The sequence below is a fragment of the Hypanus sabinus genome, chromosome 10 (genome assembly GCF_030144855.1).
Source record: "Hypanus sabinus isolate sHypSab1 chromosome 10, sHypSab1.hap1, whole genome shotgun sequence".
Taxonomy (NCBI): domain Eukaryota; kingdom Metazoa; phylum Chordata; class Chondrichthyes; order Myliobatiformes; family Dasyatidae; genus Hypanus; species Hypanus sabinus.
Window position 1 is genome coordinate 19,209,232 of NC_082715.1, and position 24,843 is coordinate 19,234,074.

The 24,843-nt window shown below is 39.3% G+C and overlaps 1 protein-coding gene across 5 annotated transcripts in view; it reads right to left on the reverse strand.

Moving 5' to 3' along the window:
- Positions 1–5,169: 5,169 nt before the first annotated feature.
- Positions 5,170–24,843, reverse strand: part of fam184ab (family with sequence similarity 184 member Ab) — a 202,256-nt gene continuing 182,582 nt past the window's right edge. For 2 of the 5 annotated variants that reach the window (XM_059981474.1, XM_059981470.1), the window contains 4 exons: positions 17,504–17,621; positions 11,455–11,559; positions 11,079–11,284; positions 5,170–5,422 (listed from right to left, as the gene is read on the reverse strand). In XM_059981474.1, the coding sequence (XP_059837457.1) occupies positions 5,335–5,422; positions 11,079–11,284; positions 11,455–11,559; positions 17,504–17,621 (517 nt within the window). In that variant the 3' untranslated portion in view covers positions 5,170–5,334. Of the gene's footprint in view, positions 5,423–9,402; positions 10,286–11,078; positions 11,285–11,454; positions 11,560–17,503; positions 17,622–24,843 lie in introns of those variants that run through there. The other 3 variants (XM_059981471.1, XM_059981472.1, XM_059981473.1) reach the window with 3 other exon arrangements.

A 24,843-nucleotide genomic window follows, 5' to 3' on the forward strand; every position in this document is an offset into this window, starting at 1 on the left:
CTTAAAATGATGCTCTAAGACAAAACTTACATCAATATACAATATTATGTGCATTGGCAATATTTACTTACTGCCCATTACACCACTGGCTTTTAGGGCAGCAATGTAGGTCCTCCATCTCTGGCGGTGTTCAGGGCTTCCTTTATCACGTCAGTAGCTTCCTTTTGGTTTTCACTATTGTCAGTCATGCAAATCCTGAGTGGAGACCCGGGAATACTATTGCAACAGTTTTGTTTGACCAGTCAGGGTCGTTACCCTGAGCTGAGCTGAAACCGCGAACCTGGAGGATCAGTGAACTATTCTTAATCTGGCCTCTACCCTTGACCGTTTTGGCATGGGTAACCCTAATAAGAGCCAAAGCATAAAGTCCTGATTTCAGCCAACATAGCTCTCTGAAGTCATTGAGGCATGCAAGCCTTTAAACCCAAAGACAAGGTTATGGTCTTCTTGAAGGACATTGGCAATGATTTGAATTAATTAGATGAGAAATAAATGATCAGAAACTATAATATTCAAGCACGTCTCTATCACTTAACATCTGGCCTATTGTATACATTACTGACAGAAAATAAATGACTCTGATATATGTCAAATTTCAAAGTATAAATAAAGTTGATATACAATTTATTTAAATATGTTTTTGTCACTGTCTTATACAATTGTAACTATCCACAAGGTAAAATTATCAGTTTGCAATGTAGATTTATTTTTGTCACTAAATAAACTTCTATCTTTTAAACTTTGTTCCGCATATTAATGCCCAACCAGTGAACATTCTTATTAGCATTATCCACAGGATTTTTATAGTGTCAAAGAACTTGGAAAGAGACCATTTTGCTAATGAAATTTGCATTTGCTCTCTACAAGAGCAAAGAGGTAAAATCAGATCTTGTGAAGACAAGGATGATGATCAGTATCAAACTATATCAGCAGCAGCTGGGCACAGTTGCTTGAAAATAATGGTGAGAACTGCCTTTAAAGAAGAGAAGAGTGTCAGAATAAATCCATTAAATGCACATCACAAAGCTGGGAAAATAAGAGAATGCAGAGAACAATACACCATGCATGACGTAATATCTGGAACGAAACCAGACTATTTTCTAAACAAGGAGTGAATTCAGAAATTAGAGATGCAAAGTGACTTCGGAGTCCCAGTTCATGATTTCCTGGAAGTTAACTTGTCGGTTGATTAGGTGGTAAGGAAGGCAAATGCGATGTTAGCATTCATTTCAAGAGGACTAGAATATAAAAGCAAGGATGTATTGCTGGTTTTATAAGGCATTGGCCTGACCATTTTTGAAATATTGTAAGCAGTTTTGGGCCCCAGATTTCAAAAAAGATGTGCTGGCATGAGAGAGGGTTCAGAGGAAGTTTACAAGAATGACCCCACGAACAAAAGGGTTAATTTATGAGGTGTGTTTGATGGCTCTGGTCTTGTACTCACTGGAATTTAGAAGAATGAGGGGGAATCTTATTGAAATCTACTAAATATTGAAAGGCCTAGATAGTGTGGGCATGGAGAGGATATTTCCAATAGTGGGAGAGTTTACAATTTAAAACATCAGTTTACTGTTTCTGCTGCTTCTATTCAAAAATACAGTATGGGTGAATGTTACAAAGGCACAGTGATCTCTTGAGAATAGAGATTATTTAATGGGCAGAGTTGCTATTACACTAATTGCACTCTTGATTTCTACAATGCAATCTTTACAAAGCACATTGACACACCTGCTGCTGAAGTCATAAGTGAGAAACCAACAGCTATTTCTATTGTGTAATTGATTCTTGGCTTAAGCAGAATGGATTTTTCATTGCTGCATTAATAGATCATATTTGTAATATCAGGGAGCTGGTCTTCAGTCAAATTTTATGTTTTGTCATTAATTTTGACAATAAGCACTTAGGGTTATACTGTCTTTTAAGTTCAAATTTTGCACCACTGGCAACTAACATATTAGCAGTTACAGTAATTAGAAAATGAATCGATATAGCAACTTGACCTGCTGTTCAAGTTTACCAGGCTATCTTATTAAGAAGATAGTCTGAAGATTCATTAAAGTTTCTTACATTGCATTGATAATATGCCATACTACTCCCCTTTTATACTGTTTGCTTGAAAATATTCAGTTTCAAATGAAGAAAATTGGCTGATAAGACCATAAAACCATAAGATATGGGAGTGGGATTGGGCCACTTGGCCTATCAAATCTACTCCACCATTGAATCATAATAGCTTCAGTAGGTACATTAATGTCAGAGAAATGTATACAAAAATATCCTGAATTTCTTTTTCTTCTCAAACATCCACAAAAATAGAGGACTGTCCCAAAGAATGAATGACAGTTAAATGTTAGAACCCCAAAGCACCCCCCAGCTCCCTCCTCTCATGCATAAGCAGCAGCAAAATAGCGACCCCCCCACCAGTAAAACAGCATCTGCGCCCTCCACCAAGCACTTGAGTGTGCAGTAAAGCATCAATAAAGACACAGACTAGCAGTACCCCAAAGACTACTCATTCACCTGATATTCGACATACCACAGGCTCTCTCTCCCTAATAAGGGAAAAAGAGGAGTCCCTGTTTCACAAGTGCAATGAGTCTCATTGATCTCATTCAGCATGTTTATTTGCCTAAAAGTGTGGATGCCATTCATACCAGTACACATTAATATTAACATACAATCCAATGTGTATGTTGCAACTACTGAAATAATTGCAATTTTTTCTTTAAATTATGGAATTTTGTTATTTTACTCTTATTGTTTATTGGGGAAAACACTGAAGGAAACTGTAGGACTTTCTTAAAATAAGGGATAAGAGACAGAGGAATTATATACAATAAATAGTCAATTCTGCAAGCAATAATCCAAAAACAAGCCAGAAACTTTAAAATCTTTTTCATTTGTGTTCCATAATTACCCTACCCCTATAAAAAATATACATAACGGAGAACAGAATCATAGGCATATTCAAAGTTTTGCAGGACCAAAATCCAACAATTTTTAAAATACTGTATTTACCATGTTACCTGCAAACGCATCTGGAAATTCTATTGTAATCAATGCGCCATCATTTATCCACTTTAATTGGTTGAATGAGTTAGGGCTTTTCTCTTTGGAACATAGTAGGGTGAGAAGTGACTTTATAGAGGTGAGCTAGATGGTAAGAGACACAGATCAAGTGGACAAACAGAGACTTATTCCTAGTGTAGAAATGGCTAAAAAGAGGGGCATGTTTTCAAGGTGATTCAATGAAAGTTTAGGGAGGATATTGGAAGTAAGTATTTTACACAGAGAGCGATGGTACACACAATGTGCTGTCAAGGGTAGTGGTAGAGACAGATATATTAAGGACATTTACGAGACACTTAAATAGGCACATGGATGTTAGAAAAGTGGATGGCTATGTGAGAGGGAAGGGTTAGATTGGTCTTAGAGTAGGTTAAAAGGTTGACACAACGTCATGGGCTGAGGATCTGTACTGTGAAATAATGCTTGATGTTCTATAATTATGATTTTCATTTAATTCTCCTTTAGGCTTATTCTTCTAAGTTTACTAATTCCCTGTTATTATCATACAAATGAAATAATAGCCTCTCTCCCGTTATTTTTGACACATACACATTAGTAAAACTTAAATGGTATCGTTTTTCATTCATATGATACATTTTTTCTGGAAAGGACAGCTTAATCCGATAGTTAATGATGATATACTGTCAATGCCAAAATGACACTTGGGAAATTTGAGGAGAAAATTCACCATACAGAATAAATTAACTGACTGGGGCATTAATGTCTGCATAGTTTCAAGCTGCTGCGAATGAAGGACTGCCAACTTGTCTCCCAAACAATAGGCACAGAGCACCTTCAATTATGAAGAATGAACTTGCAGGTTGGCACAGATTTTTAATGAAGACTACCTGCTTGCAAGATTGTGGTGCCATTTTTTCTATGTTCTGTACATAATTTTTGTACAATGCATAAAACCTACCAGGCAGAATTTTACTTCCATAATGTTTGTAGAGTTAGCAATATTATGCTCATTTGCTTTATGTCCTCATTAGAGTTCAAAATTATGTTTAGGTTTCAGCAGTTGTACATACATTTAAAATTCTTTGTGTAGAGCACGACAATTTCCAGCAGATTTAAAGTACTTCTACTGAAATGGTAACCAGAAAATGGTAGCATTTAACCTCCTTCATACACCAGTTTTCAGGATTGATCACAAACTAGTTACATGCTGTATTTAAACATACATGAAAAGGAAACAACATGCATTTATTTTTATGTTCTTTATTCAGCCTGCAGATCCCAAATGATCACTTACCCACCTCTGACAATATAGCATTTAAATTTCTTTAATTCTATATTTACATATTTCTTTTTGAAATGGAGTACTGAATTACATTTGTCCTTAGAGAATTTGAATAAGCATAAATCCTAATGTCAAGCAGTGCTGTTAGCTGACTCATGAACAGATCCTGGAATTAAGCATAGGCCTGAACAAAACAAGTAAAGCTCATGTTACAGGAACATAAGTTTATTTAGCAATCAATATAAACTTCCAAACAGTGAGACATCCTGAGGTAAAATACAAATTAATTTCACATCTACATTATATACCAATATATTGCATATTTGTACATGAAATTATATAAGTTGACGAGATAGCAAGCAGAACTTAGTCCTTTCTTTCTCTCTCTCTCTCTCTTCCATAGTTGGTAAGGGATAATTATAAGGAAAGTTATATGAGGCAATTCGTCAGCCAGAGTTTTGTGGCACACATAGGAGAACATCCATTTGTTCTGCCCTACAACTTGGGAGCATTGCAAGGAATTAGGAGCACCTTATTAAAATGGTAAAATATACTTAAAAAATCTTGTGCTGCTGGTAACATTAAATATTTTTAAAATCTTGGATGGCAATTCAAACAGCCTGGGAAAATAAACAAAACTCCTTACTCCTTAAAATGCAAACACAAGGAAATCTGCAGATGCTGGAAATTCAAACAACAACACACACAAAATGCTGGTGGAACACAGCAGGCCAGGCAGCATCTATAGGGAGAAGCGCTGTCGACGTTTCGGGCCGAGATCCTTTGTCAGGTCTAGTCCTGACGAAGGGTCTCGGCCCGAAACGTTGACAGCGCTTCTCCCTATAGATGCTGCCTGGCCTGCTGTGTTCCACCAGCATTTTGTGTGTGTTGTTACTCCTTAAAATGCTTGTTTTCTTCAGAATGCTTTATGACAATAACTATATTCAAATGTGTTGCAAATGGGTTTTTGTAGCATCATGCTCCTACTGCAGAATAACGTGTTTAAGATCCATTGGCTACTTTTAGAAAGTAAAATATCTTGCAAACCATTCTTCATGCTGTGGGTCTGATGGAGGCTCTGTGTCTGTTGTGGTTTCCATGTGTGAAGGGCTACAGTGAGAGATAGAGAAACCATGTTTCATAAGTATGGGCAGAGACAGTAAAAGTTCAAAAGACATATGATCACATTAGACATCTTTATTGGTGCAGTGCTTCAAAAGATAAGTTCCCACAAACAAATTGGGCCTGAAAGCATTTCTCAATGGAACAATGTCCTTTCTTTCATGTTATTATGTTGTTTCTTTGATCAAATGTTCCTCATGGATTCTGAAAGAGATTGTTTGGAAGCCAAGATTCTAAATCAGTAAGACTAAACAAAGTAACATTGAGATTAATTGCACAAAAAATGAAAAAGTTAGTAGAACGATCATGAAAAATACAAAGAGTAGATCCTGCAAAAAAAAAACAAAAGTTCTAAAGTACACCACTGAATATTCATTAAGCCTACAAGGTGCAAACAAGTGTAAGAAACATGTTAACCAATTCGAATTGAATTATAAGTACAAAATTAAGGATTTTTAAAAGTCAAATTGGGATAGAATATATACAGAATAAGATGCTAATAGTAGGATTTCTGGATCGGAGTTCCCTGAAAACAGAGTTAGCAAAACAGAGTTAGGATGGTGAAGGCGGCTTATGGTTTGCTTAACTTCTTTGATAGGGATGTTGGGACGTTGTAACTTAACAGTCTGTTTTAAATTGCACTTACTCTATTGTGTGCAGTGCTGGTGGTTATGCAAGAGGAAGGATGTGGTTGCACTGCAGAGAATGCAGAGGGGAAGCTCACAGACCTCGGCTTTCATCCTGGCTTGTGTAGCTGGATCCTGGACTTCCTGTTAGATGGCCAGCAGGTTGTAAAAGTGGACTCCCTCAGCTCTGCTCCTCTGACCCTCAACACAGGTCCCCCTCAGGGCTGTGTACTAAGCCCCCTCCTTTACTCTCTGTATACCCATGACTGTGTCACCAACCACAGCTGTAATCTGATAATAAAATTTGCTGACTCCATTGCATTGATTGGCCTAATCTCAAGTAATAATGAGGCAACCTGCAAAGAGGTCATCACCCTGACACAGTGGTGTCAAGAAAACAACCTCAATGTCACAAAAACAAAGATGGTGTTTGTGCACTTAAGTCCTTTTGTTCCCCAGACCTGGAATACTGGTACTGCTGTGCAGACCCTACTGGCTGCCTAGGAGTTCACGGCTGTTATCATCACAGAGGTGTACATTCCGCTGCAGGCTGATACTGACCTGGCTCTCAAGGAACTGTATGAGACCATCAACATGCTGGAGACTGCACAGACAGAGGCTACCTTCATCGTTGCCGGTGACTTTACTTGAGTGTCACTGATGAAGCATTCTCTGCAGTGCGACCGCATCCTTCCTCATGCATAGCCGCCAGCATTTGCCAGCACATCCAGGTGAGAACTCGTGGAGATAAGATACTTGACCTCTGTTACACCCACTTCCGCAATGCTTACAAAGCTCTCCTTTGCCCAGCTTTTGGAAAATCACATCACTCTTCAAGCCTGCTTTTGCCGACGTATCAATTGATTTTAGGCCAATCAGTCCAGTATCATCGGCAAATTTAGTTAGCAGATTAGAGCCGTAGGTGGCGACACAGTCATGTGTATACAGAGAGTAAAGGAGGGGCTTAGTACACAGCTCTGAGGGGCAACTGTTGAGGGTCAGAGGGCAGAGGTAAGGGAGCCCACTCTTACCATCTGCCGGCGATCTGACAGTAAGTCCGGGATCCAACTACACAAGGCAGGGTCAAGCTGAGGTCTCTGAGCTTCCTGTCGAGCCTGGATGTAATTATGGTGTTGAATGCTGAATTGTTGTCCAAGAACAGCATACTCACATAAGCACCCTTCTCCAGATGTGTAAGGATGGTGTGTAGAGCAGTGGCTATTGCGTCATCTGTCAACCAGTTGGCAAATTGTAGGTGGTCCATTTTGGGTGGTAGCATGCTGCAGATGTAATCTTTGATCAGCCTGTCAAAGCATTTGCTTATTATTGAGGTTAGTGTGACAGGACACCAGTCGGTCAGGCATGTTACCTTGGTCTTTTCTGATACAGGGACAATGATGGATAACTTGAAGTGGGGGGCACACTACACTGGGAGAGAGCCAAGATTTAAGATTAGAGGGGAAAAGATTTGTGAGGCATTTTACACACACACACACACACACACAGTATTACCGCTAGAGGAGACATTGGAGGCTCATGTTGACCACATGTGAGGTTAGTTAAAATTGACATTAATATTGGCACAGATATTATAGGCCAAAGGGTCGGTTACTGTGCTATATCATTCTGACAGGTACTTGAACAGATAAGAGTGAAAAGATGCAGTCCTAATGCAGCAAATGGGATTAGTGGAGTTGGATAAAAACATCAGCACGGACATAGTGAAGAAGTGCATTAAATACAGCCATAGAACATTAAATATATTTTTACCACACAATATTATCCTTATACTGCAAATTTAAGTGGTTCAGGGATGTTGATAACCACCCTTCTATGCCAGATCTTAGACCAATGTTTGTTTTAGGTGAAGTGAAGAGATAACTGTCTAGGGGTTTGAAATGTATTTTAAGTAATCATGTAATGGAGCAGGATATCATGATACTAATAGGGGTTCTTTGTAAACTCTCAAATAAGCCGCAGATGGAAATCTGGCAAAAAGTAGACCACCATGTCATCCAAAGAAATCTTTCTGGGGAATATTTTGATAACACAGGACTCATAGGACTTGCACCTGTGGAAGATCATAGAAGAATTTGTGTAAGTCTCTCAATCTGAAGCTCTAACTTCTTGAGCAGAGGCTGTATCAGTATTCTTAGTACAAAAAGAGAAAAGAATGCTGTGGATGATAATATTGTGAAAGTGTGCATGAATGTTGGCTGATGATAAGGGAAGTAATGACTATTAACAAAACAAGTTACTGTTGCAGCCTTCCAAACATATATTGTGCTTGAACAAACCATCTTAGGTTTAGATTTCTCAGCTGCTGGATTAGTGTTTGAATCCAGCCCCAAGAGATAAGTCAATTTTATCCAAACGTGGATGCCAGCCCAGTGATCTCTCAGCAATAAGAATTGACACAGCATAGTATATAAATTAAGATGCTCTTGTCAGAAAATTGTGCCATACAATTTTATATGACTGGTCTATTCATTCATTTTTAAATATCAGAGATCCTTAAAACCAATGTAGCAGAGCAAAGTTTATGTAAGGGCAAAAGAAGTGGATGCTGGAGGAGACCACTTGGACCCTTGTGAGCTCGTCACAATTCAGTAAGGCCATAGCCGTTTTCATCTCAGCATCATTTTTCTGCACCAGTTCCTTACCTCTTGATTTTCATTATACCCAAAAATCTATACATCTGACTGATCCAGTCTCACAGCCCACTTGGATAATGATCCACTATCCTTTGAATGAAGAAATTTCACTCCTCAATGAACTTAATGGGCAAATAAGAGTAAGTTATGGGTGAGAAGGTATTTGAATAAAGCAAAGAGCAGTGCAGTTCAGCCAGCAGATTATAAAATTCATGACACATGTTGCATCTTTCAATCCCCTGTACATGCTGGTCAAATTGCACGTTATGAATGGCATGCATTGCGGTACTTTTCCAGTGCTGTGTATTCCATGAGTATAAATTAACAGGAAAGAAGGTAAAGGAATAAGAGAATGGAATGGGCTGTGTGATGAATATTTCTATTGACATGCAAGAGTAAGCCAAAACAGATTTGCTAGGCAGAATAGCTTTATTCGGGAAGATAATATGGGGGAAAAACCCTACAGATTACAAATCATTAACATCAAAACTTAAATTGTTCAACTGAATTGAACATTAATTTTTAGATATGGAAATATATAAATTGAAGCACAAAAAATCTCAAATAAGAGACAAAACGAAGATTGGCTTTAAACAGCGTTATAACATAAAAGAGTAAAAATAACATTTAATTGACTGACACCAAAATGATTTGGTTAACATGCTGCATAGAAATAAAACAACTGCTCATATGCAAGATTAATTTATTAAAATAAAAATATGTAGTTAAAAAAGCATGCTTTACATTATACAAGCTACCAAACAAAGCAAAGTACAAATATGGTCAAACCAATGAAGCTTAAGCCCAGATAATAAGAAATAACAAAGCAGGAACAATTCCACAAATATAATGGATAATAAAGAATAATTCAACAACTGCAACTATTCAAAGTTAAAGGCACTTGTATACATGCTTTAAAGTGGCACAGTTCCCTGTAAACACAGTATTATATGTATATCTTAAAAAACAGGTTTCATAGATTCTGTACAATTATAATTTATCAAGTTTATTCTTGCTATTACAAACTATTTACAGTAAACTGCAGCAACCTAAGTTCTTATGTACCTTTTAAATTTGTCCAGATTTTAAAGTAATCAATTAATTTCAAATTTCTTGTATTAATCTGGAAGTGACAAAATATAATTATGGAAACCAGCTTTATAAGCATAAGTTAATGGGCAAAACATACTAATAAATGTAAAATATCATTCATTTAAAAAAAACGAAACTTTACAGATAATATATTCATTATGAAATGTTCATCTACTTATCTTTTACAATATGCTTTATACTCTCAACATTTTCTTCGTTTTAACCCAAATTAACAATTTATATAGCCATACCTTACATTTAACATGAAAAGGAGATCTCTAAGATTCTCATTCACTAGGTATTAAGGAATACTGCAGTTTGAATATTCATTAGGTCATTAGGGAACCTCTGTATAAAAGTTCATATTTTCTAGAGTTCCTTTCTCCCTTCTTGTGACATAGTGCAGCTGCTCTCTGACCGGAAACAGCCATTGATACAGATCTACCATGTGCCTTCTATCAGAGTAGCCATCTTTTCAGCTGGAAAAAACAATGGACTTCTCAAAGGAATGATGGAAATACTCTTCAGCTTAGGCAGCATTCAGAGAAAGAGTTATAGGGATAATATTTCAAGCAGATGATCAACTATTTCTGATTTTGTTTCAGATTTTAAGCATTTTCATATTTTACTCCAAAAATACTTTTCAGTTTGAGAGTGAATTAACCTTACCACACATAAAATACACTTAATGACCAATATTAACAATATTTGAAGTCCAAAACAATCAGCAGATATTGTGTATTTTATAGCTGCAAAGACTCCACTGTTTTATGATGTTATTCATTATATAAATCTAATCAATGAACTAAACATCAGCAATGCTTCAATTTAATCAGATGCAAATCCATATAATTATATCCATATATTCAGAATGAAATCCTAAGTATTTTTAAAATGAAGTGGGGATAATTAACACAAATTCAACAATAAAGTTAAAAATTCCAGTATTAACAGCTTCACTGATACTGATCGGAATCGTTGAAATTATTGCTCATTACAAATTAATTTAAAATTAAATTTGGTAATCATGAGGCCACTGATGTCAATGAAGCTTGTATAAGTAATAGAAGGTGGTCATTAAGTTAATTTCTGACCGAAGTGTTTATAACAGATCAGAGAAACTGATGCTCCAATTGTGAAAAAAAGTGAGCTTGCAATAAATATCCTATCAACCTAAATGCATTCCCTATATTATGCATTTTAAAACCAATTTCCAAAATTATGGTTTGGGTTTAAGGGCAGCTTAAAGATTGTATTGAGGTGGGTGCTCACCTCAGAAATCTTTTTACCTCTTTTGGAGGTACTGGCTGGGGTAGAGGTTTGTTGCTATTGAACTCAATATCATGAACAGGTGAATTCGGAATTGGCTCCAAACGATTATGGTGATGTTGCCCATTTCCCATTCCTCCAGACTCCACAGCACTTAGGTTTGGAACACTAACAAAATGACTGGCAATTTTATCATTCTTCTTTTTCTGCTGTAAAGAAAACAAAAGAACTTAAGAGTCAAAAAACTATTTACATCTAAAGAAAGTTCTTTGCTAATTGGTCCATGCATCTATACTGTAAATTAGGATGATCTTAAATAGTAAGATCAAACTACAAGTAACTATTGAGCAGTTTAAAAACACACTCCAATTAAACAGACCTTGGCTAAAGGATTGATCACTCCTACTGTAGGGCTGGCATTAAAAACCTTGTTGAAATTCGTTTCTCTGTTCACCAATTCCAGTTGGTAAAATTTCTTGTCATCCTGTCAAATTCAATATCAAAAATTAAAATGCTTTCCATGATTACATTTTACTAACTTCCTTCAGTTTTAATAACTATTATTCTACCACTGTGATAAATTATCATCAGGTATTTTCTAGAACGCTCCAGTCAAAAATAGATCCCAAGACAATGAAAGCTTTGTGTTAAGTCTAAAGATTTGCGGGCATTGACAGGTGTAAGATACAGAGGTAGGGGGAAGGAATCCCAGAGTTTTCAGATACCAGTGAGAGGATTATGTGAGTAAGGTTATGGCTAGGATGCTAATCAAGCAACATTATGCCTACTGGTGAGGATGACCTTGATTTTCACCTCAAATTACACAACTCAGACTCAACCCTTCAAACTCAACACTTCAAAGATGACTGATCAATAATCTGTCAGCCTCTGCCTTATGTATACCCAATAACTTGGCCTTCACAGCCATCTAGTGGCAACAAGTTCCACAGATTCACCACACTCCGTCTTAAGAAATTCCTCCTCATCTCCATTCTAAATGGATGCACCTGTGTTTTGAGACTGTGTCCTCTGGTCCTAGACTACCCCACCATAGGAAACATCCTCTCCACATCCATTCTATTGAGGTCTGTCAACATTTCATAGGTTTCAATGAGATCTCCCCTCATTCTTCTGAATTCCAATAAGTACAGGCCCAAAGACTTGGAATAACTTTCGTGAATCTCCTTTGAACCTTCTCCCATGTCAGCATATCCTTTCTTAAATAAAGGGCCTAAAACTGCTTACAATACTCCCAAGTGAGGCCTCACCAGTGGCTTATAAAGCCTCAATATTACATGCTTGCTTTTACATTCTAGTCCTCTCCAAATTAATGCTAACATTGCATTTGTCTTTCTCACCACCAGCTTAACCTGCAAATCAACCTTCAGGGAACCCTGCATGAGGACTCCTAAGTCTACTTGCACCTCAGATTTGAATTTTCTTTCCATTTAGAAATTAGTCTATGTTTTTATTTCTACTGCCAAAGTGCACAACCATATACTTCATGGCACAGTATTCCATCCACCACTTCTTTGTCCATTCTCCAATTCTGTTTAAGTCTTTCTCTAGCCTCCTTGCATTGTCAACACTACATGCCCCTAAACCTATCTTCATATTGTCCACAAAGCTATCAATTCCATTATCCAAATCATTGACATTAAATGTAAAAAGAAATAGTCCCAACACAGACCCCTTTGGGACCCCAGTAGTCGCCAGCAGCCAACCAGAAAAGGCACCCATTATTCCCACTTTTTTTACTTCCAACCAGGTTTACCTAAACCTCCACCTTTGCTAGTTATTTTTCCTGTAATACCATGGGCTCTTAACTTGTACAGCAACCTCACATGTGGCATCTTGACAAAGGCTTTCTAAAAATCCAAGTACACAAAATCCACCAATTCTCCTTTGTCTATCCTGCTTGTTATTTCATCTGCCTCTCTCGCTTCTTGAAGACTAGAGTGACATTTGCAATTTTCCAGTCCTCTAAAACAATGCCAGAATCTTGAAAGATCATTACTAATGCCTCTGCAATCTTTCTGCCACATATTTTAGAGCCTTGGGGTGTAGACCATCTATTTCAGGTGATATATCTAACTTCAGAGCTTTCAGTTTCCCAAGCCCCTTCTCTCTAGTAATGGCAACATCATTACTGCTTGTGTCATTCACAACGAAGGCAGATGCAAAATACTACTCATCCATTATTTCCTTGTCCATTACTACTTACCCAGCATCATTTTCCAGCAGTCTGATATCTACTCTCGCCTCTCTTTTACTCTTTTATATATCTGAAGAAACTTTTAGTATCCTCTTTAAAGTTATTGACTAGCTTATGTTCATATTCCATCTTTTAACTCTTTGTGACTTTTTAGTTGCCTTGTTTTGGTTTTTGAAAGCTTTCCAACCAATCCTCTAACTTCCCACTAATTTTTGCTCTGTTAAATGCTTTGCTTTGACTTCCCTTGTCACCCATGTTTGCATCATCCTGCCTTTAGAATAACTCTTCTTTTTTGGGATGTATCAATCCTACACCTTCTGAATTGCTCCCAGCAATTGCCACTCTGCCTTCATCCTTGCCAGTGTCCCCTTCCAATCAACTTTCCTCTTTCATGCCTCTGCAAGTCCCTTTAATCCACTCTAATACTGATGCATCTGATTTTGTTTCACCCTCTCAAATTGCAGGGTAATTATATCATATTATGAACACTGCCCCCCCCCCCACCCAAGGATTCCTTTATCTTAAGTTCTCTAATCAATTCTGGTTCATTGTACAACACCCAGTCCAGAATAGCTCAACCCCTCATGGGCTCAACCATGACCTGCTCAAAAGAGCCATCTTGTAGGATCTTGGGATCCAGCAGCAACCCGATTTTCCCAGTCTGCCTGCATATTGCAATCTCCCATGACTATCATAACATTTCCCTTTTGACATGCATTTTCTACCTCCTTTTATAATTCTTAACCCACATCTTTACTACTGTTCAGAGTCTGTACATAACTTCCATCAGGGTCTTTTTACCCTTCACGAGGAAATCTGCAGGTGCTGGAAATTCAAGCAACACACATAAAATGCTGGTGGAACACAGCAGACCAGGCAGCATCTATAGGGAGAAGTGCTGTCGACGTTTTGGGGCAAGACCCTTCGTAGGGACTAACTGAAAGGAAAGACAGTAAGAGATTTGAAAGTAGGAGGGGGAGGGGGAAATGCAAAATGATAGGAGAAGACTGGAGAGGATGGGATGAAGCTGAGAGCCGGAAAGGTGATTGGCAAAAGGGATACAGAGCTGGAGAAGGGGGAGGATCATGGGCCGGGAGACCTAGGGAAAAAGAAAGGGGGAGGGGAGCACCAGAGGGAGAAGGAGAACAGGCAGAGTGATGGGCAGAGAGAGAGAAAAGAAAAGGGGGGGGGGAAGAAACTAAATATATCAGGGATGGGGTAAGAAGGGGAAGAGGGGCATTAACAGAAGTTAGAGAAATCAATGTTCATGTCATCAGGTTGGAGGCTACCCAGCCAGTATATAAGGTGTTGTTCCTCCAACCTGAGTGTGGCTTCATTTTGACAGTAGAGGAGGCCATGGATAGACATATCAGAATAGGAATGGGATGCGGAATTAAAATGTGTGGCCACTGGGAGATCCTGCTTTCTCTGGCGGACAGAGCGTAGGTGTTCAGCGAAACGGTCTCCCAGTCTGCACCCTTACAGTTTTTTAGTTCTACCCACAACAATTCTATACCTTCCAACCTCTTTCTATGAATTTGATTACATCTTTTTAACCAACAAAGACAGCCCACCCCTCTGCTTACCTTTTGACACAATGTGCATCCTTGGATATTAAGCTCCCAGTTATAGTTTTTCAGCAGATGCCCACAACGGCATACCTGTCAATCTCTAAAGGTGCTAGATGTTCACCTACCTTATTTTGTATAGTGTGTGCATTCAAATATAACAGCTTCAGTTACAACACATCCTTTTGACTATAATTTTGCCCTATCCTTAGCTTGTTTGCTAGCAGACTCACTTTACACTGCCTTTGTTGAAAACCAACTGCCTTATCCTTAGCCCTATTACTCCAGTTCTCATGCCCCTACCAAATTACTTTAAACCCTCCTGAACAGTTCCAGCAAACATGCCCACAATGATATTGCCTGCCCCTTGGGTTCAGGTGTAATCCATCCCTTTTCTATAGGCTGTACCTTCCCCAGAGAAGAGGTTCCTACGATCCAGAAACCTGAACTCCTGTCCCCTGTAGCAGTTCCACAGCCACACATTTATCTGTCAAAAGACCCTTTGTGGTGCATGGTACTGGAAGCAATCCAGGGATTTCTACCCTGGAGATCCTGCTTTTCAGCTTTCCAACTAGCTCCCTAAAATCTCTCTTCAAGACCTCCCTGACTTTCCTACCCATGTCATTGGTGCCAATATGTATGAAGAGTTCTAGCTGCTCACCCTCCCCCTTTAGAATGCTGTGAACCTGATCTGAGTTACCCCTGACCCTGGCACCTGGGAGGCAACATCCCTCCAGGTCTGTCTATCGTGTCCACCGATCTCGCTATTCCTCTAACTATGGAATCTCCTATCACTACTGCAGTCCCCTTCACCTCGCTTCTCTTGTGAGCCTCAGTGTCAGAGACCCAGTTGATGTGTCTCCCCCACTAGGTCGTCCCCCTCAACAGTATCCATTATTATTGAGGGGAACAGTCACAGGGGCATTCTATGTGGCTGCCCATTTCCCTTTCTTCTTCTGACAGTCACCCAGTTACCTGCCTTCTGCAACTTAGGAGTGACTGCCTCCCTGCAGCTCCTATCTACCACTTTCTCAGTCTCCCACAGGAGCTGAAGGTCATTGAGTTGCAGCTCAAGTTCCTTAACATGTTCTCTGAGCTGCTGCAGCTTGGTGCACCTGACAGTTATCTGGGAGGCTGGAGGCTTCTGTGAATTCCCACATCTCACACAAAGAACACAACATAGTCCCTGGAGCCATTCTCACTGCACTAACTGTACCCTAACAGATGAGGAGTGAAGAACACAAAAGAAGAAACTTATCAGATAATTATCTCGCCTGACGAGCCAAAGCCTCCTCTAACACTGGCCAACTCATACAATGTCCGCTCTGCTTGTTCCTGCCTCATTTTTATTCATCCTTGCTAATAAATCTCATTCACTGATTGGATGCAATTCAAACTCTGAAAACTGCTTTTTAAATCTTAAATTGGGAACCTGTGTGAAATGGCCTCTTCTTCTTGCGCTCCCATTCACTGAAAGAGCACACTTCAAAATCCAAAAACTGCTGTAAAGCTGCTTTTTAAAATCCTCAATCATGATATGGGCAACAACCAAGGCCATATAGCTCCCCCACCCTCGGTTTCGCTAATGAACCAGTGAACTGGACCTGTGGTATTCTACATTACCAATGTCCAACATGGTCTTATGATCACAAGAAAAGCGTCCAAGGCAATCACTTGCACCGCTTGTTGGACCGTGGACTGCCACCGTACTGTGCCTCTGTGCTTTCCTGTTGCAGGCAGGTAACATAGACCGAAACAAGTCCAGCTCCTCTGCTATTGAACAACTCACAAGTGGATTAGACCTGCAGTACTTAATGTTTTTAATATCCAGCAGTATCTTACGCTCATAAAAAAGACATAAAGAATGAACAATTACACCTTAGTTTGGACCCACAGAGGCTGCTGCAACTGAGCATGCCACCATAATTGCACGCACCAGTGGAAAGGAGGTTCAGAATGCTATTTACATCTTCCCTTGTTTCTTTTAATGATGAAGCAGCTGAAGAATGGCTAAAACTTGCAAGTGAGATGATTGACTTTCACCAATGCTAACGATGACAATAGAATTTTCCCCAATTGCCCTGGCTGCAGTTTTACAGAGGCTCCTGAGTGACAGTGTTGTGAAATGCTGCCTTTTTGTCAGGGTCTATATTTTTACCTCAGCTCTACTAGCCATTTTGTGTCCACACCAGGATAATTGCTTATTTGAGACAGAGAGAGAAATCTTCATGCTGGAACTTAAATTAGGCATTAATAAGTAGATCTTTGTGATTGATTGGCTCTTGCGGGCAGATGGAGTTCATCTTAATTACAGTCAAAGAATTAGATAGAATTAATGGCCAAGTAGCAGAGATTAAGGCAAGGGTCAATGAAAATCATTTTGGTTTTCCTCATTTTATTGGAAATAATTCAATTTCAAGACACCAGTTGGCTAACTAATTTAAACTCTGAAATTTCACTTCATGCTGTCAAAGCAGGGGTAAAGAATTTGGCACAATTCTTTCAGCACAACTGGTAATTACAGTCACAATTTTGTTCCAAAGAGAATCTGTCCACAATCTATGAATCATATTGAGATGTTTAATAGTTACTTGCCATCTTTGGGTAAAAGTGATATCTTCTATTTAAAGCCAATGATTACATACCACTAGTTTTTTCATCAGCTGATCCCGTTCTGAAATCATTTCCTTTAACTCACTGATCAGCTGTAAATCTTCTGTTCTTGATTCTCTGTTGCTAATTTTTTCGTCGGCCTCTTCCAATCTGAAATAAAACAATATATTATCAACTTGGATTGAGCACTCAGGTGGTATGGAATTTGCTAGGTCCAAATTTTATACCTTGCACGAACAGGAAAAGCAGAATTCATCAAATTCATCGATAATAAATTAATAAAAACGTTGAACATAGTACACATTTGCCTTGAATCTTTCAAAACAAATTTTTATGCAAGATTTTTTATGGTGGCTTATAAATCGAAAGAAATAAAGCATGAGATAAAGAGCGAGAACGCATGTTTTTGATAGGCAAATCACCAGGCAATTTTTATCACTTTCCCATCTGTTACAAATCAGGAAACAAGACTACATCACAATAATACAAACAAGATCAAATTGCATCACATTATATTAACACTCTAAACATCAACTGCTTACATTTAAATTCACTCAGTTTTAATAAGATAGCAATTCAATAGCTAGCTAATTTACAAAAAGTTGCAGCAAAAAACCACATTCAAACCTAATTCCGCTTTGGCACACTATTGTTGAATAAAACTTAAATAAGAATATGTTAGGGTCTTCCAGGTGATTACGTACATGGCCAAGTATGGTTCCAGAGGGGCCACAAAGACCAAGTGGCTATATCCCAAATATGAGCCTGGCTATTTCAAGAGCCTTTTCAAGTACGTGTTAGGTGTGGATGGATGCAAGAAAAAGAAATAAAGAGATGGCATACCTCACAGTGAAGCCAGCTGCTCACCTAACAGCAAAGGTCACTTTTCTGGAAGTGTCACTACTTGGCAAGTAGAGCCAGACTAATTTGTTTTCTGCCTACTATCTGGAAAAGGTAGCTTTGGGCAGATGTAGTGACTTCGACCAGTGACCAATCTGCATTTGGAATCGATGAGCAAGAGCAAATTAAAGGAAGGCAGGGGCAAGCGCAATGGCTGTCATCTAGGTGGACATAGGCAAAGTGGTGATCTTGAGGCTCTAGCCCTTCGAAGCTTCAGTGAAGACAGGTTTCAGTCAGATACGGCAAAGAAAAGCTCAAGGTTAAGTTTTTTTATTCTTCTTTTCTTCCTGTCTTTATATCTGCTCGGCTAGAACGGTAGAGATGGCAGTCAGGATAGCGGAATGCTCTTCTTGCAGGATGTGGGAAGGCAGGGAAACCAGCTGCAGCTTCGAACAAACCACATTAAGGACTTGGAGCTGGAACTGGATGAACTCCTGATAACCTGAGTGGTTGCAGGGTGATAGATAGCATATAGAGAAGAAGGCGCAGGAAACAGGAAACTGGGTGACAGTCAGGAAGGGGAAAGGGGTTAAGGAGCCAGTGCAGAGTACCCCTATGGCCATCTCGCTCCACAACAGCCATATCTCTCTGGATACTGTTGGGTGGTGGGGGAGGGTTGATCTAACAGACAAAAGTCAAAGCAGTTGGGTCTCTGTGACTCAGAAGAGAATGGAAAAGAAAATGCATGTTGTGTTATAGGGGATTCACTAGTTGGAGGAACAGACAGGAGGTTCTGTGGGCAAAAATGAGATTTCAGGATGGTATGTTGCCACTCAGATGCCAAGGTCCAGGTTATCTCGAACTGAGTCATTGACATCCTTAACTGGGAGAGTAAACAGCCAGAGGTTGTGGTCCACATAGGTACCAATGACGTGTGTAAGGAGAGTGATAAGATTCTGCATTGGGACTTCAGGGAGTTAGGTGCTAAGTTAAAGGGAAGGACCAGATATATGGATGGGCCAAGGACATAGGATAACAGAGGAAATGAAACAGATTGACATTAGGAAGAAAAAGGTGATGAGTAGACTGATGGGACTGAAGGCTAACAATTCCCCAGGTCTAGATGGTCTGCATCCTAGGGTACTAAAGGAGGTGGCTCTGGAAATTGCGGATGCATTGGTAATCATTTTCCAATGTTCATTAGATTCAGGATCAGTTCCTGAGGATTGGAGAATGGCTAATGTTATCCCACTTTTTGAGAAAGGAGGGAGGGAGAAAACAGAGAACTATCATCCTGTCAGCCTAACATCAGTAGTGGGGAAGATGCTAGAGTCCATTATTAAAGATGAAATAGTGGCATATCTAGATAGCAGTGATAGGATTGGGCTGAGCCAGCATGGATTTACCAAGGGCAATCTATTGGAGTTTTTCAAGGATGTAACCAGGAAGTTAGACAAGGGAGATCCAGTGGATGTAGTGTACCTCGATTTTCAGAAGGCATTTGATAAGGTCCCACATAGGAGATTGGTGGGTAAAATCAGAGCTCATGGCATTGGGGGAAGATATTGACATGGATAGAAAACTGGTCGGCAGATAGAAAGCAAAGGCTAGCGGTGAATGGGTGTTTTTCGGAATGGCAGGTGGTGACTAGTGGGGTGCCACAGGGCTCGGTATTGGGACCACAGTTGTTTACGATTTACATCAACGATTTAGATGAAGGCATTGAGAATAACATCAGGAGGTTTGCTGATGATACTAAGCTGGATGGCAGTGTGACATGTGATGAGGATATTAGGAGAATTCAGGGTGACTTGGATAGGCTGGGTGAGTGGGCAGATACTTGGCAGATGACGTTTAATGTGAATAAGTGTGAGGTTATCCACTTTGGGAGTAAGAACAGGAAGGCAGATTATTATCTGAATGGTGTAGAGTTAGGTAAGGGAGAAATACAAAGAGATCTAGGAGTCCTTGTACATCAGTCACTGAAGGTGAATGAGCAAGTGCAGCAGGCAGTGAAGAAGGCTAATGGAATGTTGGCCTTTATTACAAAGGGAATTGAGTACAAGAGCAAGGAAATCCTTTTGCATTTGTACAGGGCTCTGGTGAGACCACACCTGGAGTATTGTGTACAGTTTTGGTCTCCAGGGTTAAGGAAGGACATCCTGGCTGTAGAGGAAGTGCAGCGTAGATTCACAAGGTTAATTCCTGGGATGTCCGGACTGTCTTATGCAGAGAGGTTAGAGAGACTGGGCTTGTACATGCTGGAATTAAGGAGATTGAGAGGGGATCTGATTGCAACATATAAGATTATTAAGGGATTGGACAAGATAGAGGCAGGAAATATGTTCCAGATGCTGGGAGAGTCCAGTACCAGATGGCATGGTTTAAGAATAAGAGGTCAGTTATTTAAAACAGAGTTGAGGAAGAACTTCTTCTCCCAGAGAGTTGTGGAGGTGTGGAATGCACTGCCTCAGAAGGCAGTGGAGGCCAATTCTCTGGATGCTTTCAAGAAGGAGCTAGATAGGTATCTTATGGATAGGGAAATCAAGGGATATGGGGACAAGGCAGGAACCAGGTATTGATAGTAGATGATCAGCCATAATCTCAGAATGGCGGTGCAGGCTCAAAGGGCCAAGTGATCTACTTCTGCACCTATTGTCTATTGACCTCCAGAGTTGTGATCTCAGGATTGCTACCCATGCCACATACTAGTGAGGCCAGAACTAGGAGGATTATAGAGTTTAATACGTGGCTAAGGAGTTGATGTAGGAGGGAGGGTGTCAGATTTTTGGATCCTTGGGCTCTCTTCCAGGGAAGGTGAGACCTGTACAGAAGGGATGGTTTGCACCTGAACCACAGGAGGACTAATATTCTACTGGGAAGGTTTATTAATGCTGCATGGTGGGGTTTAAACAGGAGTTGGCAGGGGGATGGGAAACAGACGGACAAGAGATTGTGGAGGCAGATGTTGGTAAGACCTCAAATAAAGTTGGGAATCAAAATGTTGAGCATGGTCTGACTCGTATCCTAAGCTGCATTTATTTCAATGCAAGAAGTACATAAGAAAAGATAGATGAAGATGAAGTGGCTGGTTTACAAACAATGTGTAGCAAATGTGTAGTGGGGTTGGGACGTTGATAGGGAAAATTGCAATCAACAGGATGAGTTGCAATGTAAAAGATAGACAAAATCAAAAGAGTGAATAAAGTAGTGAAGGTATTATATTTGAATGTGCTCAGTATATGGAATAAGATAGATGAACTTGAAGTATAGTTGCTGATTGGCATGTATGATGTTGTGGGTATCACCAAATCATGGCTTAAAGAAGATTATAACTGGGAGCTTAATGCCCAAGGATACACATTGTATCAAAAGTACAGGCAGGAAAGCAGAGGGCGGCATTGTTCTGCTGGCAAAAAAGTGAAATCAAATCTTCAGAAAGAGGTGATATAGGGTCAGAGGGTATTGAATTATTGAGAACAGAGCTAAAGAACTGCAAATATCAAAAGACCCTCATGGGAGTAGTATACAGACCCCCAAACAGTAGTAAAGATGTGGTTTACATATTACAACAGGAGATAGAAAATGCACGTCAAAGGGCAATGTTAAATAGTCACGGGAGATTTCAATATGCAGGTAGATAGGGAAAGCCATGTTAGTGCAAGATTCCAAGAGGGGGAATTTATAGAATACTTACAGGATGGCTTTTTAGAGCAGCTCACAGTTAAGCCCACTAGGGGATCAACTATTCTGGACTGGGTGTTGTGCAATGAAACAGAATTGATCAGAGAGCTGAAAGTAAAAGAACCCTTAGGGACAAGTGATCATAATATGATCAAATTCATCCTAAAATCTGAGAAGCAGAAGCTAACGTCTGGTGTATCAGTATTACAATGAAGTCAAGAGAATTACAGAGGAATGAGAGATGAGTTGGCCAGAAATGTTTGGAAAAGAACACTGGCAGGGATGACAGCAGAGCAGCAATGGCTGAAATTTCTTAAGCAATTTGGAAGGCACATTATATACATCCCAAAAAGGAGAAGTATTCTAAAGGCAAGATGATACAACCATGGCTAACAAGAGAAGTCAAAGCCAACATAAAAACAAAAGAGAGAAGACATATAATAGAGCAAAAATTAGTGGTAAGTTAGAGGATTTGGAAGCATCTAAACACAAGAAAAGGCAACTTAATAAGTAATAAAGATGGAATACAAAGGTAAACAAGCCAATAATATTAAAGAGGATACTAAAAGTTCCTTCAGATACATAAAATATAAAAGAGTGGCAAGAGTGGATATCAGACCGCTGGAAAACGATGCTGGACTGGTAGAAATAGAGGACAAGGAAATGGCAGATGAACTGAATAAGTATTTTGCATTAGTATACAATGTGGAAGACACTAGCAATATGATGGAAGTTCCAATGTCAGAGGTCATGAAGTTACTATAACTAGAGTGAAGGCTCTTGGGAAACTGTAAGGTCTGAAGGTAGATAAGTCACCTGGATCAGATGGTGTACAGCCTAGGATTCTGAAAGAGGTGGCTGAAGAGAATGTGGAGGCATTAGAATCACAAGATTCTGGAATGGTTAGAGAAGACTGGAAAATTGAAAATGTCACTCCATAGGAAACTATAGGCCAGTTAGTCTGACCTCAGGAGGCATGATTTCCTCAGGGGAATATCTTCTCTGACAAATTTGTTGGGATCCTTTGAAGAAATAACAAACAGGATAGACAAAGGAGAATCAGTTGTTGTTGTTGTTGTGCACTTGGATTTTCAGAAGACCTTTGACAAGGTGCCACACATGAGGCTGCTTAACAAATTAGTAATCCATGATCTTACAGGACAGATTCTAGCATGGATAAAGCATGCTAAATTGGCAGGATGCAAAGTGTGAGAATAAAGGGAGCCTTTTCTGGTTGGCTGCCGGTGACTAGTGGTGTTCCACAGGGGTTTGTGTTGGGACAGATTCTTTTTAGTTATGTCAATGATTTGGATGATGGAATTCAGAATCAGGTGTATTATCATCAGCATGTATCATGAAATTTGTTAACTTAATACCAGCAGTACAATACAATACATAATAAAGAAGAAAAACAAATATATTAATAATATATTAATAGTAATCATATTAGAGTATAGATTAAAAATTGTGCAAAAAATGTGTGTATATATATATATTGTTTAAGGGTTCAATGTCCATTTAGGAATTGGATGGCAGAGGGGAAGACGCTGTTCCTGAATCACTGAGTGTGTGCCTTCAGGCTTCTGTACCTCCTACCTGATGTTAACAGTGAGAAAAGGGCATGCCCTGAATTTATGGCTTTGTTGCAAAGTTTACAGATGATATGAAGATAGGTGGAGGAACAGGTGGTTTTGAGGAAGTAGAGAGGCTAGAGAAGGACTTGGACAGATTAGGAGAATGGGCAAAAAAGTGGCGGATAGAATATAGTGCTGGGAAGTACAAACGTTGTATATGGTCATGCACTTTGGTAGATGAAATAAAAGGGTTGACTATTTTCTAAATTGCAGAGAAGACACAAAAAAACTGAGTCGCAGAGAGACTAGGGAATCCTTGTGCAAGATTCCTTAAAGGTTAATGTGCAAGTTGAGTCTATGGTGAGAAAGGCAAATGAGATGTTAGCATTCATTTCAAAAGGACTAGAATATAAAAGCAAAGATATAATGTTAAGACTTTATAAAGCACAGGCAAGACCTCACTTGGAGTATTGTGAGCAGTTTTGGGCTCTTTATCTTAGAAAGGATGTGCTGAAACTGGAGAAGGTTCAAATGAGTTTCATGAAATGATTCCAGGATTGAATAGCATTCATATGAAGAGCATTTGATGGCCCTGGGCCAGTATGCACTAGAATCCAGTAGAATAGGGACGACCTCATTGAAGCATATCAAATGGTGAAAAGCCTTGTTAGTGTGGATATGGTGAGGATATTTCCTATGATGGGAGAGTCTAAGAATAGAGTGTTGTTCTTTTGGAATGGGGATGAGGAGGAATTTCTTTAACTAGAGTGGTGAATCTGTGGAATTCTTTGCCACAGGCTGCTATAGAGGCCAAGAGATTGGGGCTGAGGGGAAAATTGGATCAGCCATGATGAAATGGGCCAAATGGCCTAATTCTGCTCCTCTAACTTATAGACCATAAAAATCATAGTTTAAACATTGGACAATTCCAGTCATAACGACTCAGTACCATGTAAAGAAAGGCTGATAAGAGCAAGTATGGTCAGAAAATGAAAAGTCATATCAAATGGGGTAAATAAGGCACAAGTATGCTGGGATTTTACCCTCAAGAGTACTAGAAAATTCAGGATTCGTGCACATGTTCTGTCCTGCTGACCATGTTAATCAAATCAAATGAATTCTACCCTCAAAGACTAAATTGAAAAAACACTTGAATAGAATCTAGTTCATTTGAATGAAGAAAAATATAAGTGTAACTTTAATGTTGTGTGATTTAAAACATGTAACATAGAACTATTGTACCAACCCTTTAATCTTCTCCAGGATTAACCTAT